General features: G+C 41.3%; 2 protein-coding genes across 9 annotated transcripts in view; both read left to right on the plus strand.

The window, feature by feature from the left end:
- Positions 1-18,100, plus strand: part of LOC118429627 (caskin-1-like) — an 81,194-nt gene extending 63,094 nt beyond the window's left edge. For 4 of the 8 annotated variants that reach the window (XM_035840181.1, XM_035840183.1, XM_035840174.1 and 1 more), the window contains 10 exons: positions 5,086-5,180; positions 9,173-9,283; positions 9,939-10,040; positions 10,814-10,952; positions 11,430-11,614; positions 12,193-12,361; positions 12,787-12,963; positions 13,570-15,618; positions 15,863-15,983; positions 16,515-18,100. In XM_035840181.1, the coding sequence (XP_035696074.1) occupies positions 5,086-5,180; positions 9,173-9,283; positions 9,939-10,040; positions 10,814-10,952; positions 11,430-11,614; positions 12,193-12,361; positions 12,787-12,963; positions 13,570-15,618; positions 15,863-15,983; positions 16,515-16,632 (3,266 nt within the window). In that variant the 3' untranslated portion in view covers positions 16,633-18,100. The remainder of the gene's footprint in view (positions 1-5,085; positions 5,181-9,172; positions 9,284-9,938; positions 10,041-10,813; positions 10,953-11,429; positions 11,615-12,192; positions 12,362-12,786; positions 12,964-13,569; positions 15,619-15,862; positions 15,984-16,514) is intronic. The other 4 variants (XM_035840180.1, XM_035840176.1, XM_035840182.1 and 1 more) reach the window with 4 other exon arrangements.
- A 1,359-nt stretch (positions 18,101-19,459) lies between these two features.
- The window catches only part of LOC118428518 (fas-binding factor 1-like), a 15,755-nt gene continuing 14,305 nt past the window's right edge, over positions 19,460-20,909 (plus strand). Inside the window, exons 1-2 of the mRNA XM_035838607.1 lie at positions 19,460-19,609; positions 20,756-20,795. Of these exons, the coding sequence (XP_035694500.1) occupies positions 19,607-19,609; positions 20,756-20,795 (43 nt within the window). The 5' untranslated portion in view covers positions 19,460-19,606. The remainder of the gene's footprint in view (positions 19,610-20,755; positions 20,796-20,909) is intronic.

Below are 20,909 nucleotides of genomic sequence, written 5' to 3' on the forward strand. Positions count from 1 at the left end.
GGCACCTCGAATCAAATAAGTGGGTGCCAACGCTACTTAAGATTAATGATGCAATTATCTGAAATTGCCACTTATCAGAAAGGTGCAGCTGAATGCCTTACATTTGTGTAAAGTGTATTCTATATTTCTCTGAGGTGTAGAAATTACTAGAATAAAGGATGGCATTTCTGCAGCTGCATTAAATATTTGCCTTCGTAAGACATATAGCACTTATAGTGGTTACTGTACAGCTATCTCATTTTTCTTCACTAGATACCTAACTGTCCATTTACCCAATACTCGGTAACTCAGTCATCCATCTACCCATACGTTATTGAAGGTAGACAGCAGCTAGGGAAACAACACACAAGATCAGTCATTGCTATCAAATGCCAACCTTTGAGAAGTATTACACATTCAGTCAAGTAGCTTAATTAGTTAATACTTTCATGTCATTTACCTGGATTGTCTGGTGTGAGGTTTTGTGTTACCATGGAGAAGGGACTCTACGGTTTCCTAGTTATGTCCAAGTACTGTGAGGATGTATATTGTATAAGTAGAGGCTTTGTGGCTCTTGTCTTGCTCCCTGTCGTGCCATCTATGTTAACCAGTAGCCATAACAAAATAGTAAAGTCCCTCTGAGGTACATGTAAATCCTGGTTTATAAAAGCCAATGATGGTTCTAGAATGAGACTTATTGTCATGAGAGTGCTTGGTGTTTTTGATGGGTTGAGTAGATACAACTGGGCTCAGCCTAGCATATAAAGGAAATCTCCTTCTGAAGGCGCAAGATATCTATATAGATGTGCTGATGTTTTTATTGTTTTATTATTTTATTTCTTTGTGGAGTTCTATAGATTACGGGATAGCATAATACTGATAGATACTTCTGTTTATACAACAGGGGTTTCAACAAGAAATGGCTACTGGGAGTTTTGTGGTATTCATACTTGCTTGTTTATGTCAAAGCTATTGAAGACAAAATCCTACTCCAAATAAAACATTGCACAGTACAGCTACATGTAGGTACGTGGGAAATGCAAGGTGTTTTTTCTGCTACATGTACAGAAAGTGTCAGTGATGCTGACATGTGGCATTATGTACCTTGGTCACAGCTGCCAATTTAGTTATTGAAAATTTAAGGGCTTTCGTAGTTGTCTTTCAGGTGTTAACCAATCAAACAAGGCCCTGTCTTGTAATGTCTCCAAACATTGCATCAACGACTGGCTGGAGATTCTTATCATGTTGACTTTGAGCTCTTCCATTATTGATACCTTAGAGCTGCGCTGCCGCGGTTTGTTGGGAGTAATTAGATTTGGTGGTAATTGTGGTGGTGGGCTTGCATGCAGAGTGTGTGGTTTGCAGCTTAAGGTCTGACCTGTGGGAGGGGTTTGTGGGATGAGGGTTCTGCATGCATGGTAATGCATACATTACGCTGAGGTGCTGTCTTCTGTAGGGAGTGCTGGGAAAGATTGCTTGCTGAGGAGGTATTCATATGATGACTAGGCTAGTTTGATCTGATCAAGATGCTTCAAAGCTACTCAGAGTTTCTCTTTCAATTAGATTGCAAGCTCTTACCTATTACGATATTGCCTTTGGGTTTGAGGTTTGACGGGACACACACAAGCAGGGCATCCAGGTGAATATGAATAGGCTTCTACCGGGAAGAGTCGTTTTTGCTGATTAGAAGAGGTCCAGATGTTTGACATCGCTGGGAGACACTTGTGAAGCCAGATTTATGATTCTGTGTGCACAGGTGGTTTGGACTCAGCTGGTTTACGACTAACACAGGCTGGGTACAGCCTCTGCTACAGACTGTGCTTCCTCAACCTCTGCAGGACCTGCCAGCTGTTGGGGTGTCAAGTGTACAAAGACAAGGTCTATACTCTTTATGGATTTAAAAGGACTTGTGTGTAATCCAGTGGTCAATGTATGGAATTGAGACTGTCACTTGATAGATGGAGAAGGCTTTTGTGTTCCTGTGTGTGTGCTCTACTGATGCAGCTTTTCTGGCGATGAGGTATTCACAGAATTTATCTTGCATATCATCTGTTTCTGAAGTGTGCTGAGACTGTGAGAGGAAAACAACTACTGAACCATTGGAAGAACAACCCACTTCTCCTGTCAGCCTGTCATGCCCAATCCTGCACCTCTCCAATTGTTCCATGTTTCCACGCTGAGTTAACGCAAATATCAAACAGTCTCCCGGGGACACCGTGTGCTCTTCTCTTGTTGACCAAAGCAAAGGTAAAGGCGTGAGAGAAATATGCAGCTATACGACGCTGCTTTTTTCTAGGTCACAGGACTCAGGATATAGTTTTGCAGATGTCTGCTCTTCAGCTGAAAGGTCACCTTTGGAAACAGTGTCAGTATTGATATAGGACTGCAAAGAGCCCAGAGTGGTCTGTGTGCCAGACATTGGGAAAGGTTTGGAGATAAGGTTGACAATGCCGACATGCAGTCTGTGTTCTGATATTCATGATGTTGAAGAGGAGACGTCCGTGCCTGCAGGCAGTAGGTAGATGGCAGTGTTAACCCACCACAGATAGGATGATGGAGAGCAAAGTGCTGCAGGGAATGCTTTTATGTCTTGGTGTGACCGCCACCGCTATCTAAATGGAGATTTTGGATTTCGGGAACGGTAGTAAATCGTGTGCTGATGGAAATGCCATTTTGGAAGCTGGAAAAAGCTGACTGGATCTGTCATCTTTGTTTTTGAAGTGCCTGTGAAGAATTGCAGATCATAACTGACAAGACAAAGTTGCAGGTACATGTATGACTCTTGAAACAGTGTTCCTGCTACTATGATGTGAGGTTTTCAGAATGCGTTCTGTTCTACTTCTGCAATAAGCAGAGACGTGCCATACAAAACTGTGCCTGATGTGTGGGCAAATAACAAGATTAATGGAGACCTTATTCTGCTGTGATGTCTAGATGTTCTACCAGCTAAATTGGTGGAAAAGCGTTAGCACCAAGGAATCTGCACAGATCTAGGGGCAACGTACTCATTTGAGATCACATTTGAGATCATAAGCTTCAGAAGATCTCCCTGTTTTCCATCTGTTTGATGTGGTTTGCGCAAACCTCTGGAGGTCCCTCTGGGTGGTTGGATTATGAGGCAGATTCATCAGCCATGCTGCAGTTTGAAGCATCAATTTTGACATCCAAGAAGCCAGGTATGACTTAACCATCACGTCTTAATAAGAAATCAATATGTTAATCCACAGGGTTCCAGTGCCTGTCAGAATGACATGGGACCATTCCTTGATTATACGCTATAGTATTATTAATCTTTTAATCATACCTGAAAACTTTCCTTTATTCATAATTTCATGATTTTTATCCATTTCAATTACAGAGTTGGTATCAACGAGGATCTTTCTTCTCCTCCTCGGTATCAATTAGATTTTTTTTTAGTCTGGTACAGTACCAGTAGACACTAGTAAAGGATCTTCAGCACACTGCTGAATAAACATCATAGCCTTCGGTAATAGAATCATGTTGAATGTCAAATGTGAAGATTACTGTGAATATCAATCAACCCCGGGACACCAGGGTATGTCTGAATACATTGATGTAAGTCCCATGATATTCATCAGTGCTGCACTTCTGTGACTTAGGAAGGAAATGCAGCAATTTCTCAATGTCACACCGGTGGTATTTACTCGGCAAGTCTGAAATTGACGGTTTTATGAGGTACATGCATGTAAGATATTCTGGTATAAAGTATTACCAGGAATGTGAATAATGGATGATCGTTTTCAGCCCTAAAGGCATGTGAAAGTTCTGGGTGTTACTGTGTGCATGTATGTGTTGTAGGAATATGTAGACATAGTGGTTGAACATTTGGTCAATGATGCCCTTAAAATAGTCGAAAATGTAGTCTCCTTGGCTTCATTCATCAATGAATATCATGATTATGACTGAAGACCTGAGGACTTGGGTTTCAGGTATTCCTGGTTACTCAAATGTTGTAGAATTTGGAATGCTCATCAAATGTGATCTGGGATCACACACATATTAAGGTGTCTGACTATCTGATAATGGTTCTTCTTTTCAAGACAATTTTTTCCTAAATTCATTGATATTGAATTGCCATGCTGCACACTTAGTGCCACAGATAAGTACAGCACAGGCTTTAAGCTGATGGTGTCTTTGAATTGAACTATTTTTGCCAAATGGGGAAAAAAGCCCGGTTACTCTTTGTTATCGATTTTTCTCCCAGTGAAAAATGGCTGACTTCCCCCGTAGCCCCCTATAAGTCTTCTACAGTGCGTCTTGCTACAGGGACCAAGGGTCTTGGCTACTGCCCTAGATCTCCATTAAAACAAAACATGCAAAGGGATTTCATTAGGTGCCTGGGGCAGTGAGAGGTATTGAGCTGACCCAGTCAGTCAGCCTGCTCTCATCCTAGTCCCTACATTGTGATGGAAGATGTGGCAGAAAAGGACATGCATTACTTGCCTCACTACAAAAAGTGGTGCATTTGCCTAAAGCCATTACCAGCGGCTTTTTACCAGATTGGTATCATTTTAACCTTGAACTGAGAAGCAAAGTCAACGGCTTATTGATTTGAGATAGCTTCTTTCATGATACGTACCCATCTAGGTTAACACCCATGCATTTCCTACATAAAACACAGTCAAAAGAGTGGGAGTAGGATATCTATTATAGCACCTTGGTCAAAGCAAAAGCTGTCCTGGCACAGCATAATGTTGTGTAAGAGCAGATGTATATGTTTATCAAAAGAACGGAATGTTGTTTGAATGTTCATTATTTGCAATATTTCAAGGCCTATTATCATGTCCATCGCAACTGTCTCTGAGCTGAACTGATTTTGAGTACACTGCTAAGTTGATTCATACTGTGCTTATCAGTGGGTCTATGTCCTAACACGGTGGCTAAAAAAGCCTAAAGCACTTTCTTAAGTATGGACAATATTTAAATCAGGTGATATCATAATACAATGTACTACCTTACTGAAATCCATCTGATTCATCTTAAGACATAAATAAGAGACAGAAGGAAGCAGCTGATGATGAAATGCATATATCATTCCGAATATTATCTGTTTAAAATGTTGCCATCTTGTGTTCCCCACCCCAGGTGACACCAGGCCGTCCAGTGACTCGGGGACGTACAGGAACATTGACAACTATGCCGACTTCCCTGCCACAGAGATGAAGCTCATGGAGGGAAAGGTGGGTCCAACATTATTTATTCACATTTTGGATTTATTTATTGGTTTGGCTGTTCAGTACACACAGCCAGGGATGCGTAACTAGCCTGTGCCTAGCTAGCCCTGCTGACAAAAACAGAGACAATACAAATGGGATATGACAAGGACAGGATTCGTATTGCAAACCTCATTGAAAACTTATTGAAAACACTTTAATATAAACATGGTGAAGATAGTGTACAATGGAATACTTGGACCAACTTGCCATCCATTTTACTAATCAATTCATTCTGCCTTCATTAAAGCTGGAGCAAAACTTGAATGTATACATGTACAACATTTTTAAGTCCACTTTTACAAGACATATAAATGTTCATATATGTACCACAAGTGTGGTTACATGTACGTTTTTAAGTCCACTTTTACAAGTACATAATAATGTCCATATACATGTATGTACCACATGCCATGCCTTTCCTCTTACCAGGAATAGGCTTGTTTGTACATACTGCATTTCCTATTTGACAAACACCTGGCCAGAGGGCATCATAGTCATACATTCATGTCAAATCTGATAAGCACAATTTTTTTACATGTTGCCTGTCGAGTGAATGAAAAGCTGTAATCCATCAAAGGATTGCAAGGGATTATGTTCTGCTCTACTGAAAGCCCAGGCCAATTAGTTGATAGTTTTTTGAGCAATACACAACTCCCATGCATGTATGTTTGATTGAATCTAGCTTACCATTTCTAGAATGAAGCAAGGCAAAGTTATTGAGGTCCATGTACATGTAATTACTCTGAGAGAAGTAATCACCCCCCTCCCCATAAAGCATCACAGGAAGTTCAATTTGTAATTCATAACCTGGGGTTCAGTTCTGTCCTCTGACCCAGAATCCCGCACTCAATCAATAGTAAAGCCCAGGAGGCCGCTAAAACCACTTGATGTAATACATTTGTCATCATTTTCAATACATGAGCCTAGGCTGGGGGGAAAGTGTCTATCTAGCATTTATGAACTTCATCCTTTGAATATCTCCCTGGGGCATCATGCCCTAGTTTCAGATTAGGCAAGACCAACTTTGTGTGTAGTTTGATAAACATCTTCAGATCAGTAGGTAAACAAGAAATCTTTTTAAAAAAGCTGTGCCTTGCCGCGTGGTAGGAATATCGTCAGGAAAAGGTAGGTCGGCACTTCAAGCCCGGCAAGGCAAAATGCTGTGCCTTGGCGTGCAGTAAGGATAATTTGCTTGTCTGCTAAATACGTATTATTAAAATTTTGACACTAGAAACCACGAAAATGAGAAAATCTTACGATTATATTTGAAAGGCAACACTCTGAAAATACAAATGGCATTCTGTGCCCATCATCAACCCAAAATACGATCTTTTTCACGTGTTTACGGTATAGGCCGCATGTAGCCAGTCACAAGTATGCAAATGAGCTAACTATATTTAGTACCATGCAAACACCGCATGTGACCATGTTGGAACACGTTTTCAGCTGTGTTTGCCGACGAATTCCTGCCGTTAGGGAGAATTTGCGGCCTCAAAACTGATATCACAAGTGAAGCGAAGTTATAGTTGTTGTTTTACTTTCATTATTTTGAAAGAACTTTGTAGCGTCATAGCGAGATCAACCGATATGTTTGGATGACATAGCGGCGCGGAAATATATGCTTCGACGGCGTGAATTTTGAGCAAAAATACCGCAGAATTATGGTTAGAAAACCCAAGGAGCTTTTATCCTTGGAAAACCCCACATTTTATTATTTCAGGGGTCCCTGGTCCAATTTAAAAGAAATAATAAGTGTACCGTCCAAAATAAGAACGTAGCGGGTGGATTCTGCGGCTGAAAAAAATAAACGTAACTGTTACCTAAACATGCACTCTTGAAAATGCAGACCAAAAAGTCCCAAAGGTGGGTTTTCATGGTTCTGGTCGCATGACGAAAATATTCTTATATCAAACGGATGTTATAAAAAGGTAAAAGGACAATTGAAAAAAAAAAACTTTCACTAGGCGGGTTCGAACCGGGGTCGGCAGTGTGGCGACTAATCACGCTAACCACTACGCCATGCTAACATTCACAGTACCAACTAGTATTAACAGGTATCCAAATCTAAGGCATAACTTGAATACGTCCGTTCATTCCAAGATTCAAAGATTCTAATGTCTAATCCTCCGAAAAATGTCTAAACAACTGTTACTTATGTGAAAAGTTTGTAATGAGACGAGAGCCTGGCAAAATAATGTCGGGAAAGGCATGTTACAAGCTCTGATTGGCTGGCTGGAATCTCGGTGTGTCAATAGCCTGTTTAGGCTATAGGCACACTCAGTGTGTCAATAGCCACAGCGATATAACAAAATGATCCTAAATATTATCTATTGCGACTTCTCGTGTGACGTTTTGAGCTGGCGCTCTCCTAAACTCACGTTAGCGTTTTGCTGCGGTCTCGGAAGGCCTCTCCAACGTTTTGATGACGTCATGGCTACTTATATATTCACATACAATTTATTAGCCTGATTTGGAAATTGTTTCATCTTTATGAATAGCTAATGCAATTCTTGTTGCGAGATAATGCACTTGATTTTATGTCACTCCAAATGAATTTGGAATTTTACCATACAAACGCTTCATTTATTCAATGTAACCAAATATTAAATGCTTTTAGAACCGACCGCAAACAGAAACAAATACGTAAAATGGACGGTTTAAAATTCAACAGGGATGTACCATTGTCTGCCTGAGCCGTCAAACTTGTCCATGAGAAAGGCGATTTGGAAGGGCCTTTGAAAGGGTCTTTGGAAGAGCAAGGTTAACAGGTCCGTCCGTCCGTCCAAGGAAGAAAGCTGGCGTAAAGCCTTGCCTGGCGGCAAGGCAAAAAGATCAAAGTAGAAATAAAAGTTATGCCTTGACTTTTCGAAACCTAGAGCAAGACCAACTTTGTGTGTACTTTAATAAACATATTCAGGTCAGTACCTAAAAAAGAAATAAAGATTATGCCTTAAATTTTTTGAAAACAGTATAGAGTAGTCGTAAATTTATGGCCAAACTAACAGAAATGTGTGATACTCATATTGAGAATTTGTCAAGTAAAGCAAAGGAGATAGATTGCAGATGTGAACTGTTAGTAGTTGTTCATTGCTGTGAGCCAAGTAGTTTAATGGCAAGACATGAAACCTGCAGGCATTGTCTACTACAAATGTATTGCCTACCAGTCAATATAGTAGACAATGCCTGCAGGTTGGGTATCTCTGGTTGGCTGATGACAAGCTATTAGTCTTGAATGGTTGAATCAAGCATGTTGTTCTGATTCAGTGGCTGTTACCTGCAATTAAAAAGGCTGGCATTGGTTGCATTTCATCGTCCATCTATACAATACTAGGGGAAAAAAGGACTACTCAATGTCCTGAATACCAACTGGAGCAGTACAGTATCTGCGATAAAAATCATACCCCATGAAATGCAATCTTTTATCACTCAACTGCAGCGCAGCAGGTTCCCCATCATAACCAGACAATATCTATTGTCATCATTTTCATGAAATTATCTTTTTATTGCTGCAAGGATCTGGTTTGCTATTACCGTAACACCAGTGTAGCATGCATGGTGTACTGGTGTAGAGAATCATGTACACATAACCTCAAAGCTGTTGAAAGGGGGCGCTTAGTCGGTACATATGTGGGAGATTTTCCAAGACATTGCCATGGATATTCTTACTAATGGTACATGTATGGCATAAATGGAAATGCGATGATAATTTGCAGGGGGTATGACTATGAACTGATACACTGCGTGAAAGACCATAATTTTTCATTCCATCAGAAAATTGTTCTGAATTCTAATACCTTTCCAGAATATTTTCTATGATTAAACCTGCTATCATCTCCATTAGGGTCATGAATAAGTATGATACACTGTCTACGTAGTTTAAGTGATTTTGTAAGATATTTCAGTATTGAGTCAGTATGTGAGTATTCAGAATATGAAACAAAATGTGTCTCTTCCAGGATGCAGAGACTATCTACAGCTGGCTGTATGAGTTTGGACTTCAGCAGTACACCAATAATTTCATAAGTGCAGGTTACGACTTCCCTACCATCAGCAGGATGACCCCTGAGGTGAGACATCTCCTTTGATAAGATTGTAGCAGATTATTTTAAACCTTTAAACCCTCCCAGTGCCTTAGTCTAGTTCTTGTTGGCCCTGACATTTATAAATGGGTTAAAACTCATAAGCTAGTAAGAGTGAAAAATATTGTTCAATGCTCATGTAGCTTATAATTGCATCTGGCATTTGCCAAAGGTTTTCCTGACCAGATAGTATTGGCACTGTGTTCAAGTGCACTCACTGGTCTCAAGTGCTTGGCAAGGAGCCATGATTACAATTAGGCGTCGCCAGCTAGTCATGCCATATATCTCTGTCTGTGTTAGTATGTGCAGCTTTTACTTTGCATTTAGAGTGGTTAATAGAACTTTTTCTTGCTTTTATTACATGAAGAATAGGTTTCATGAAAAACTTGGGTGCAGTGAATCAACATGACAGGTCTTAAATCTGGACTACTAATTGGATGGTAGATTTTTAAACTTTAAAGGGACCTTGAGTTGAGTGAAGTAATTCAAAGATATGAAAAAGTGAACATCTTATTACAGAAATAGAATGAATGTTGAGAAATGGTACTACTGGAAAGCTCATTGAAGAGAAACGTATTGCAGACTTCTTTTTTTATCGGTTGGGACTGTGTTATCTTGAATGTTCCATACTTTTCCATCGCAGGACCTGAATGCAGTAGGAGTGACCAAGCCTGGCCATAGGAAAAAGTTGGCTCATGAGATCACCAACCTCCACATACCAGACGGACTGCCAGACTACAAGCCGGTACTGCACGTCTCCTTCCCTTTCCTAATGGACAAATAACAATCAACATCCAGATAAGGCCTGGAAATTATATTACAACAGGTCATCTCTGTGGGGTGTCAATATGGCAGTTTCAGGAAAGAGGATTACCAATGAAATAAGGGTGGACTTCTGCCAAAATACCTCTCAACGTTAGGGTGATGGCAAGATTTTACAACTTCCTGACATTCACTCTCAGCATGATATATTGTGTATGGTCTGCAGGAGGAAATTGCAGTAGGATAGCCAGATTGAGTTGAAAGATAATCCATTACTTTTGGCAGATAGACAAGATGACAAACACCATTTTGGAATGTTAAGGAGCAAAAGAAAAAAATTGCAATCTTCGTGGATAGTTGTTTCAAGTGTACTTCTTTTCTGCCATTGGCTCGCTGTAGTTTCTTTTCCCAGAATTCATTTCTGTCAGTGGCTAGCTGGAAGTTCTTATTCCTAGCAGCTTAAAGGTTTCATTGAAGACTTGAATTAAGGGTATCTGGTTGCCATAGTCTGCTTTTATTATGGTAATGCTAGGGGAGCCTATATTTGTTTAAAATTAGGGTATTGGGGGATATCAAGTCGACTTATGGTGGTTTCAAACTGCAATATGTTGGCTGTATAGCTATTGAAAACCATCGTCCATCAACTTGGTATTCCTAAATACTCAACTTCTAAAAATGATGGATATATGCTACCTCGTGGATAAAGGTGAACTAGCATTATGGAATTCTTTTCTGATTGTTGTTGTGAATTTCCAGCATGATGTTCTGGAGTGGCTGGGAGCCATGGGGCTGGAACAGTACCACTCTACCCTGGTGGAGAATGGCTACGATGCCATCGACTTCATCACAGACATCACATGGGAGGATCTCCAAGAGATTGGTATCACAAAGCTGGGTATGTACAGTATACAAGTCACTTTCTCTTGAGATACATGTACATGGCATGATGTTATTTACTACAAGCATTTCTACACAGGCAGTGTCTGATGTTCAAATCTGACTCCAACCTTAACATCTCTGACCCGCTTGTGTACTATTGTTTACCGTATCTAAGTCACTTCCCTAAATGGTTAGGCTTGGAGTCAAATTTGAATATCAGACACTGCCTCTGTTACATGTACATGATGTAGCTCAAAGAAAAAGGTTGCTTTGCAGTTGAGCTTCAATTGTTTTGTTAACAAGACTAGTGATCACTGAGATTCCAACTGTTTTTTCACTGGTCTCTACTACATATACATGTACTAAGGGAAAGTACTACAGAGAGGGAAAGTTCAACCTTATCGGCAAGTCCTTGTATCTGTCTTAAGTATCTTAAAAAGATGTCCAGACTTTTTGAGGCATGGAAATGAGAGAGATTTGTTCATTACTACAGGACATCAAAAGAAGTTGATGCTGGCAGTGCACAAACTGTCGCAGATCCAGCGAGGAATCCTCCCGCAGGTGGACAGGAACGAGATCTCGCTCCCGTCACAGCGCATGGCGCCCCGCGTGCCACAGCAGACGCTGGAGATCCTCACCATCGAGTCCCAGCCTGACAAGGTGCAAACCCAGGTAAATGTAAGTGTGACCCTCCTTCCCTCTTCTGTTGTCCTTGTACCCAGTTGTGTTGTTGTCCTCTTCTTTTGTACCGTGTACATGTTTCTGTAAACTTTATATACATAAATACCAGCAATCCTCTGTCCCACTGTGATTGTTCTGCATCAAATCAAAGTTCCTTCTTTTGACTGTTCTCTGTCCATCCTTCCTGTTTGTGGCATTTGCAGTTGTTACCATGTGGCATTTAATGAGTCGACCTCATCCTTTTCCCCCCAAATGGTTCATGTATATGTACATAATAAACAGATGTACGTTTCTTACCTAGTTCTCAAAAGTCAGTGTTTTGGGCCATATTTATAGTATATGAAGTACACAGTGATGCAAAAATTATTGTGTAACTACCAGTAGTATGCGGGGCATTCATGATACAAAGTGGCAGATAAAGTACACTGGATATTCATAAAAATATAGCACATGCAACAAAACATCAAAGTCAAACTGTGCAAAGAAGTCTAACTTCTTGATAGAGTAAGTTCATGTATCTATCACATAAAAGACACAGCATGATGATTGACTCTAATTCCCTATATGACTGACAGATGGTTCTAGAAGAGAGGCCCACCCAAACGACCTTCTCGACCTTCAAGGAGAACACAGACCATGGCATTGACCTTACGGGGGAGGCCAGCTCCAGCTCCAACAGACACAGTGTGCTCAGCAACGAGAGCATCTCCTCCATGTTGTCAGACAATGCTGATGCGTTTGTAGGTCAGTGGTGTTTTGCTGTTCCTTCACAATGCCTGGATAGTTGCACCTGAAGACAGTAGATTTCTTACTGCCAAATCTACACCATAACAGTGGGGGGGGGGGGGGGGGGGGGGGTGGCCCTTTAGCTTTCCTCCCAACAAGCTTTCATTCTTTGGAACAATTATGAAAAAGAAAGAACATCAAGTCTACTTGTTAAGTATTTCTAGATGCTAGATGCTGGCGCAACTAAATTAACCCCGATTGTGTAGTGTACAGACTACAGTATGTTCAGTGACAGAGCCCAGTCAGAGTTTAACAAACATATGTGAACTTGATATGATAACACCGGTAATTTCCATGTTGCCCTGACGGAATCCAATTACCATATGTACCAAAGAGAGCAGAAAATCAGATTTACAACCACTGTAACCTGATTTCCCGTGAAGGTACAGAGGAGTTCCAGCAGGCAGAGCGTCAAGAGAACGAGTTGAGGATAGACGAGGCGCAACAGGACACGGCCGAGCAGAAGAAGTACGCCACCTTGGGGAAGTCTTCCAAAACTGCAGCCAGCCTGAACAGATCGCCTGTCAGGGTGCCTGTTCTCAGCTCGTTTTCAGGTGCAGGTAATACATGTTGATAACATTGGATTTCATCTTTTTTGCTTGCTTAAGACATCATCATCATCATTATCAGTCAACCTCATCATGCAAGGTAAAGCAAGTGAAGTTCAATCTCATGCTTACTTTAAGACATCAGGAGAAGTGAACAGGACTCTTGTCATTATCACTCATTCTATCATGAATATTGATGTTCAGGATGGAAAAAAATCAGTGTATCTTGACATTTTTGATTGGAAATGTGTTGAAATTACATCATTCCAAAACATTGGAGTTAATTTTCTGTTGAAAGTGAGAAAAACTCTCTTGATGATATTATGGCAGTGTATGACATGAGAGCTAAAACTAAGTAAAAGCATTGGTTACTCAAGCAACTGGATATGATTTTGGAAATGGTCAGATGTTTCAGACAGCCATCCGTTGTCTTTTGTCAATGACACTTGACGTCTGACCATTTCCAAAATCAAATCCAATTGCTTGAGTAACTGCTTTTTTAGCGTATCTTATTACCCTGATGTCTGACCTTCATCGACATACATTTTATAGCTAAAAGCATTGATATAAATTCACCCATCATCTAAGGAAGTGCATGTTTTATTGTCATGTCATCAGCAGGTAGACCCCCTTCCAGTTCTGACTCTGATTCTGGCTTCTACTCAGCTGGACAGTTCCAGCCGGGAGACAGGAGTTCCCAGGGGAGCTTCGAGGGGATCACTGTCCGACCCGGCGTGTCCTACAGCGGCGTGGCACGCTCACAGAGCTTCCGTAACAGCACGGACGAACAGTCCTTGCAGCAGAAGTCCACCGCTCCCGTCGCACGAAGCACATCCTTCTCTGTCGGAGGGAAGGGGAAGAAACCGGCCCCTCCTCCACCAAAACGTGGGAACTCCAAGATATCGGAAACACCCGCTATAAGCACCTTGTCGGGGAAGCCAAACCACCTGCCTCCTCCACCACCACCACCCCAACCTGGGATGGAACTGCCACAAGTAGTCAACCAGGCTTGTTACGCCAACTACAGTCAGGTGCATATCCCACCAATTCCTGTGTCGTCTAGTCCTGTGCATGTTTCACATCCTGTGGCACAGTCCTCACAGGACAATGTAGATCTTCATGTTAGTAATGGGGAGAACGGTAGTTCCCCTGAGAGTCAGGACGAGGCGAGAGATGTCAGAAGTATTGCAGCCATGTTGGAAAGTTCCAAAAAGCTTGGGATGTACCAAACAGCAGAGGTGCAGGAGGGTACAGGTACGATCAAAAGGCAGAATTCTCAAGAAAGGCAAAGGACTAATTCTTTGGGCCAGGTTCCTGTGCCCACCCCTCCTGCCTTGGTGCAACCCAAGAAAGAGTCACCTCCGAGCACTCTGCAGAAACCGGTTCAGAGTAAAACTCTGGAGAGGAAAGAGAGTTTGAAACATGACACTGTGCCAGCCTCTTCAACACAGGATGAGCCAGACTGGATTAAAAAGATAAAGCAGAAAAAACAGGAAAAGATCAGAGAGGAGGAGGAAAAACAGAAGGAATATGAAAAACAGCCTGTGTGGCTGAGAAATCTGAAGGAAAAGAAAGCGCAGGAAGCAACAAAAACTGAAACTGATGAAAAGATAAGCACCCAAAACAGTACAGAGAACGGAGTTCCACCCAAACAGGCTGTGTCAGCTTTAGCACAGAAACTTGGACCTGTCGCTTCTGAATCAAAACAGCCAAAAGCACCAAATGGAAAGGAGAAAGAAAGCAAAGGTGTTGCAAAAGGAAGAACTGACAGTGTGAGAGCGAATGCTCCAAGTCCATCCATGAGACTAAACGCTTTAGATAGTGACGAGGGGGATACTGGCTCCCCGAGAGACTCATCAGAAGTTAGTGCTAACCCTGTGTCTAATAACATATTTGTGAAAAGTGACAAAGAAAAAGAGCCAAGCAAAAGAGACTCTACTTCCTCAGTAACCTCACTGCCATTCGCAGAGGAGGGCAACCTCACAATTAAGCAGCGCCCCCGGACAAACTCTGCCAGAACTACAAGTAGTAGTGAAGGGGATGGCAAGCCTGAAACAGAGCAAGCGCAGGACCTCAGCCCAGAGCCCCTAATTGACACTCAGAGTCGGAGTGTGGGGAGCATCATTAGCAGCTTGGATCTTGGGAAGAAGGATGGGGTCAGCTCCAGGTCAATGTCCTCTAGTACCCCTCCTGTCTCCCCTGTGGACAAGTCACCGTCTCACAAGCCAGCTGTCGCCCCAAAACCTGCCAACAGCCCAAAGAGGTCCGCCTCCATAACACGAGGGGAAAAGCTGCCACCGCCTCCACCAAACCCTCCGCAGGAGGTCAAGGGTCAGGACGTCAAGGCACTAAGGTCAAGTGTGCGGCAGGAGAAGATAGTGAATGTGTCTGGTCAGGTGTCGCCAGTGAAACCACTTTCTCCAAAGAAGCCCTCGCTGAAATCCATCAAACCTGCCCCTGCTCCTCCCACCATGCAGAGAGCAGGCCCTTCTGCTATCAGTCAGGCTGGAGGGCTTCTGTCACCCAAGGGCATTATCCCTGCCAACCTGGACCAGCACCCCCATCCAATTGGGGCACCCTACCACACCACAGGGAACACCTCCGACGCAACGTTTGCCACAAAGATAAAGCAACTAGAGAAGTGCCTTCCAGAAGACAAGAAGAAAGGTGAGGATCAGCTGTTGTTGCTTTTCTTAACTGACAAACTGTCTTCTCTCTGACATCTGCTGATCAGTTCTTTCAGTTGCTCGTAGAACTGGTGACAAATTGTAACACTTGAAAAAATGTATTGGTGAGTGTCAACCATGTCTGTGCAGTGACTTATTAAATATACAACATGTACATGTATGCAAACTCCAGTGAAAATGTACACTTACACAACAAATACTAAATGTTTGTGCTTGTTTGTTAGCTGCAGCTGCTGCAGCCCCAGTGAAAGCAGCCCCCCCTCCTCCAGCACCTAAAGCCCCACCTGCAGCTGCACTGGCAGGACCCAGACAGGTGGCCCGGGGAGCAAGTGAGGATGATGCAGAGTAAGTCCCATAATAAAAGGACAAGTTGTACTCAAGATATAATTAACAGTCACTGAATCAATTTGATAGATTTATAATTTACAAATTTGTAATATACAGATTTACGTATCTATCCAGTTGCTTGAGTAAGTTACTACCTGGACATCTAACCTTCATCGATGTGATAGTTCAGTTCAGTTCATATTCTGAGAGGTAACACTTAGATAGTATATGTTCTATTAATCTGTAATTTTTTCTAAGGTGAATAGAAGCAACCCCTTATGTCGTGTCAAAAGATGCTACATGTACTTTACTCAATGATTTGTACTTCTATGATAGATCATTTAGAATTTTTGTTTTGAGAATAATCATGTCAAGTCCTGCATTTCATTCATACTCCAAAGTTGTAAAATCCTTCAGGCCTTGAATAGAATATGTTGAAAAAGATGCAATATGCACAAATAAACTAGTCACTATTTTTCTATGTTTAAGATTGCTAAAACTTTGGTATTGATTGTAGTGTAACTAAAAGTTCACACTGTGTCATTCCAGGAAACTTGAAGAGGTGGTGAAAGCGGTGACCAGTACGGGGAATGTTCTGGACGACATTGGCAGCATGTTCGATGATCTGGCTAGCGAGCTAGACGCCATGTTGGACTTCGAGGACTAGCGAAGACGTCATCGTGTTCATCTTCTACACTTTCCTAGAAGTCTTTGTCAACTGACCACAAACTGTTGATAAACCTTCTGTGTACTGCCAAATAAGGAAAACATGGTACAAGAACAGTACAGTAGACCAACCTGAATTGCCTCTCCTGTATGTAATGACAAAGGGTATATCTGGCTTTATCTAGGAGGGCTACACTCATGCAGCCTTGGTTATCTTTTTTAGAACTTGCAGTTGAGAAAATAACGGTCAAGAAATCAGAAAAAAGGACGTGTCTTGAGGAAGGTAACTAGTGAAGACAAGCCCAGGGACATGAAGAGGAGTTTGTAAAAATGTAATAAGGAATGTGACAGTGAAATGTAGATGTTAGGCTTGATTGTTACTCAAGGGGAAGTAATACCCAACAAAGTCTGAGAGCAAGTTCAAACCGAAGATGGACTGAAAAGGAAAGATGCCTCACACTCACAGTTTTAAATCTAACATAGATTATTTTTTATTATGGTGTCCCTTTGATTTAGATTTGTTCACTTCTAAAATTTCTATGTAGTTAGTGCTTTGTGATTAGTTAAGACCCCTTTGTAAAAGTGTTATAGGCTCTGTGATTAGTTTATACCCTTTGGTTTAGTCCTTGTGTTTGTTGTGTGTTTTCATCAAATGGTCCTGTGAATAAACATGACGTTACTAAAATCAGCTATGTTTCATATAAACAGCCTATAGAAACAGGATTGTGTGGGGAAATACCCACTCCTTGTTAAAATTGTAAAGTCAAAATTTTGCCAAATATGTATAGAAATACTTTCAGGAGGTTTGTTGATAATGAATATTGTAAATCTTACTGAGAGGCGAACGTTTCGTTGTCAGATGTGTTCAGATATTTTAACTATGTGTGTTTTTGTGTATGTGTTCTATTCACTAATGTGAAGAAGTGTCTGCATGTGTGCAAATGTTTTCTAAAAACAGGCATTTATGTGTTAAATATTGATGTGGTATGATATGCTTTCATCTGTTTAAGCAAGACTTCTAATAACATGAAATTGCACAGAAGACAAACTGTAAGGAATGTTTATGTTACTGTGTTGTCAGAGTATATAAAGCAGTGTACTTTCTTAATTAAGAGCTTTCTCTTTCTTTCTGGGTTGATACCAAAGCCATACAGAGCCTACAGATAATTAACTTTGTTTTGATGATTAAAACATGTTTCTATGTGGATTGGCCCAGGGATTTTTGTACTCTTCACGTAAGCAGACATTGTTACCTCGCAGCTTACGTTTGTTATATTCTGAGGTCATGTGGGCAATTTCCCTCCAAAAAGTTGGGAATAGGGAAGAAATCTCTTATGACACCTTTCGAGACTATCACACTAAATTGTAGAGATATGAGGAAGTGTCACACATGGAGCAGGAGCAAGCTTCTGTCAAGTTTTTCTGTTATCTGTCATGTAATAAAAGAAGTGAAGAAGTTGTGTATCTAAGGTGTTCTCTTGTCTCTGTGTTTCTTTGCAAGGTTTGTGAGATGCACACTTTGACTTCATAGTCGTAAATACACAAAGTTACAGCTGCTGTGCCTTTTGATATTAAGCCAGAAGATAAATTGACATCATCTCAAAATACTGTGGAAGAGTTATGAGTGCCTAGTTAGGCTAACGTCACATTTCCACACAAGGACCCGGCCGGGCAGTTTTGGGGCACGAAAAGTATGATATAAAAGACAACAAAACCACAAAACGGACCAAAAATAGTTCAACAGCATGCCATATACATCTTTATTGTTATAAACTTTAATTTTTCGTTTCCGCAAACAGCCCGACCGGTGTGTGCCTTACTAGCATTAGTAAACATAATAAATATAGACAGTAACATATTAACTGTTAATTAATGTTACTAGTATATCCATTAATATCAAGAGTCCTGAATAAGTAATGAAAGCTACCATAGCCCATTTTCTCAAATCATGGGAACATGCTGATCAGAAAGAAACATAAAGTTACAAGTGTTTGCAAAGAAAGCTACAACCACATGCTAAACATACAAACTCATGCTTTAAGAAAAATAATGTTAACGTTACAACCTTCATGTAACTTACATGTAATCCATCCAAAAAAAGCATACAGCATGCTAGGAGATTGAAAAAGGAAAGAACAAGGAACCTGCAGACATGATAACAGTTTGACTGTGACTTCTTTGATATAACTGAAGGTCAGGTTAACGTTATAAACCAAGTACAGTCAAACCTGTCTATAGCGGCCACTCAAGGGACCGGACAAATTTGGCCACAATAGACAGGTGGCCTCTGTATAGAGGTGGCAACTTGTAGATAAAATACCCAAGGGACCGACAAAAAGTGGCCACTATGGACAGGTGGCCCCTCTGTAGAGGTGGCCCCTAATACAGGTTTGACTGTACCTCACATTTGGACTAAGAAAACTTACACACTACTGACTACACCCAAGGTTAAAACTTGACTAGGAACTCATCTGTGCCATCTTCTGACTCATGCTGGTCGATCTCTTTTGGCTTGTCAGCGGTACTTGAGTAACGTTACCTCAAGAAATGAATAGAGCGCTAGAAAACTCAGTGTGCTTCCTATCTTGGTTTTCTACATATGAATGTTCTGGAATATCAACAAGAAGAAAATGCTTGCTGGTCGTCAAGGTAACTGCCGTGGCCTTAGTTGACCCAGCAGATCGAACATGGAATAGCATTCTTACACGGACTAACACCAATTTGTGCGACCCCATTTCATTGTGTAATTGTCTTCATCGCAGAAGAGGCCACCCACGGCGAAGTTTTTGTTCAGAAAGTTTGTTCACCTGTTCTTGTAGTGCTTACCGTGAAGCATCATGGGTAGTTCTGTATGACCTCTGACCTTCAGTTTGTATACAAACATGGCGTCGGTTGGAGATAAAATTTCTTGCACGTAAAAGATAATCGTTTTTTCTCCCATTCCTGTCCGTAGTGAAGAGCTCTCGCTGTCCAGAATGGTAAGTAAAGCATACTGGATCACAGGTCTTTACGTATGGTGTCAATTGCTCGTAAAATACGACTGTATTGATATGTGGTCGCTTCGTTCGCCCTCCCTCTTTTGAGGTAAAACACAGCAAGTAAATTTGATGAATGACACATCAGCGTGATCATTATTACTTTTGACAAAAAATAAGCACATACAGACGATATTTCATCATATCATTATCATACAATTTACTTTGTAGTGCACTTTCTATGTCATATAGAAGAGCTAATTTCTTCAGAATAGTAACTTGCTTGCCACAGGTAAAATTTGTATCTGTCAGTTACTTACAGTGTTACAAATGGTAACAGGTCAACTCGCCCCAAGACTAACTCGCCCCAACTATTTATTACCGACTCGCCCCAAGTTACGGGGACCGGGAATACAGGATAGCCCTTGCTTTTATACTGCTTTAACACACGTATATCCAAATTTTAGATATAACTTTAATGCTAACAAAATCTCGTCACTCTAATTTTAACGTTCTCTTCGGTTTGACAATAAACGCCCGATCAACGCCGGGGCGCTAGCGCGCTGGCGGGTATATGTTGCATGTCGGCCCGGGGGTGTGCGCCGCGCGCCGCTCACTGTAATCTCAAGTATCTCAAATTAATACACATATTATGTTATGAAACTATGTTACATATGCTAAAATACTTCTGTTATATTTGTCAATAAAGCTTGCCACTGTAGTGACGAAAGAGCCCTGCCAGTCCGGGCAAAAATTATCAAAAAATAAAGCGGGCGGGCCGACATGCCGACCGGGCCTGCCCGCAGATCCTGAGTTCGCCGCTCAATACCGAGCAAAAAAAGAAGTTTAGCGGCGAGGTTTTGTTAGCATATAAAGTAATATTTACAAGCAGAATATATGTGTATTAAGACAGCATAAAAGCAAGGGCTATCCTGTATTCCCGGTCCCCCTAACTTGGGGCGAGTCGGTAGTAAATAGTTGGGGCGAGTTAGTCTTGGGGCGAGTCTAGAAATCGTTACAAATCTATCGTTACACATGTAAGGTTACAGCAAAGTTAAACTTAAAGAGATTTCACAGCTTGATTCATACAGGCATTGTACTATAAAGTATTAAATACTTGTACTATAAAGAACATTGACTTTGTTCCAGTCGTTTCCAGTGCCAGGGGGACGGAAGCGCCCGGGCAGAGGTAAGCATTGATCTTAAACAATACATAACTTATCAATGGACAGTACCGCAATGCATTTCATTATAAATGTCATGTAGCTGCTTTGTAGCATAATGTCTTACTGATGATATGTCA

The sequence above is a fragment of the Branchiostoma floridae genome, chromosome 13 (genome assembly GCF_000003815.2).
Source record: "Branchiostoma floridae strain S238N-H82 chromosome 13, Bfl_VNyyK, whole genome shotgun sequence".
Classification (NCBI taxonomy): Eukaryota; Metazoa; Chordata; class Leptocardii; order Amphioxiformes; family Branchiostomatidae; genus Branchiostoma; species Branchiostoma floridae.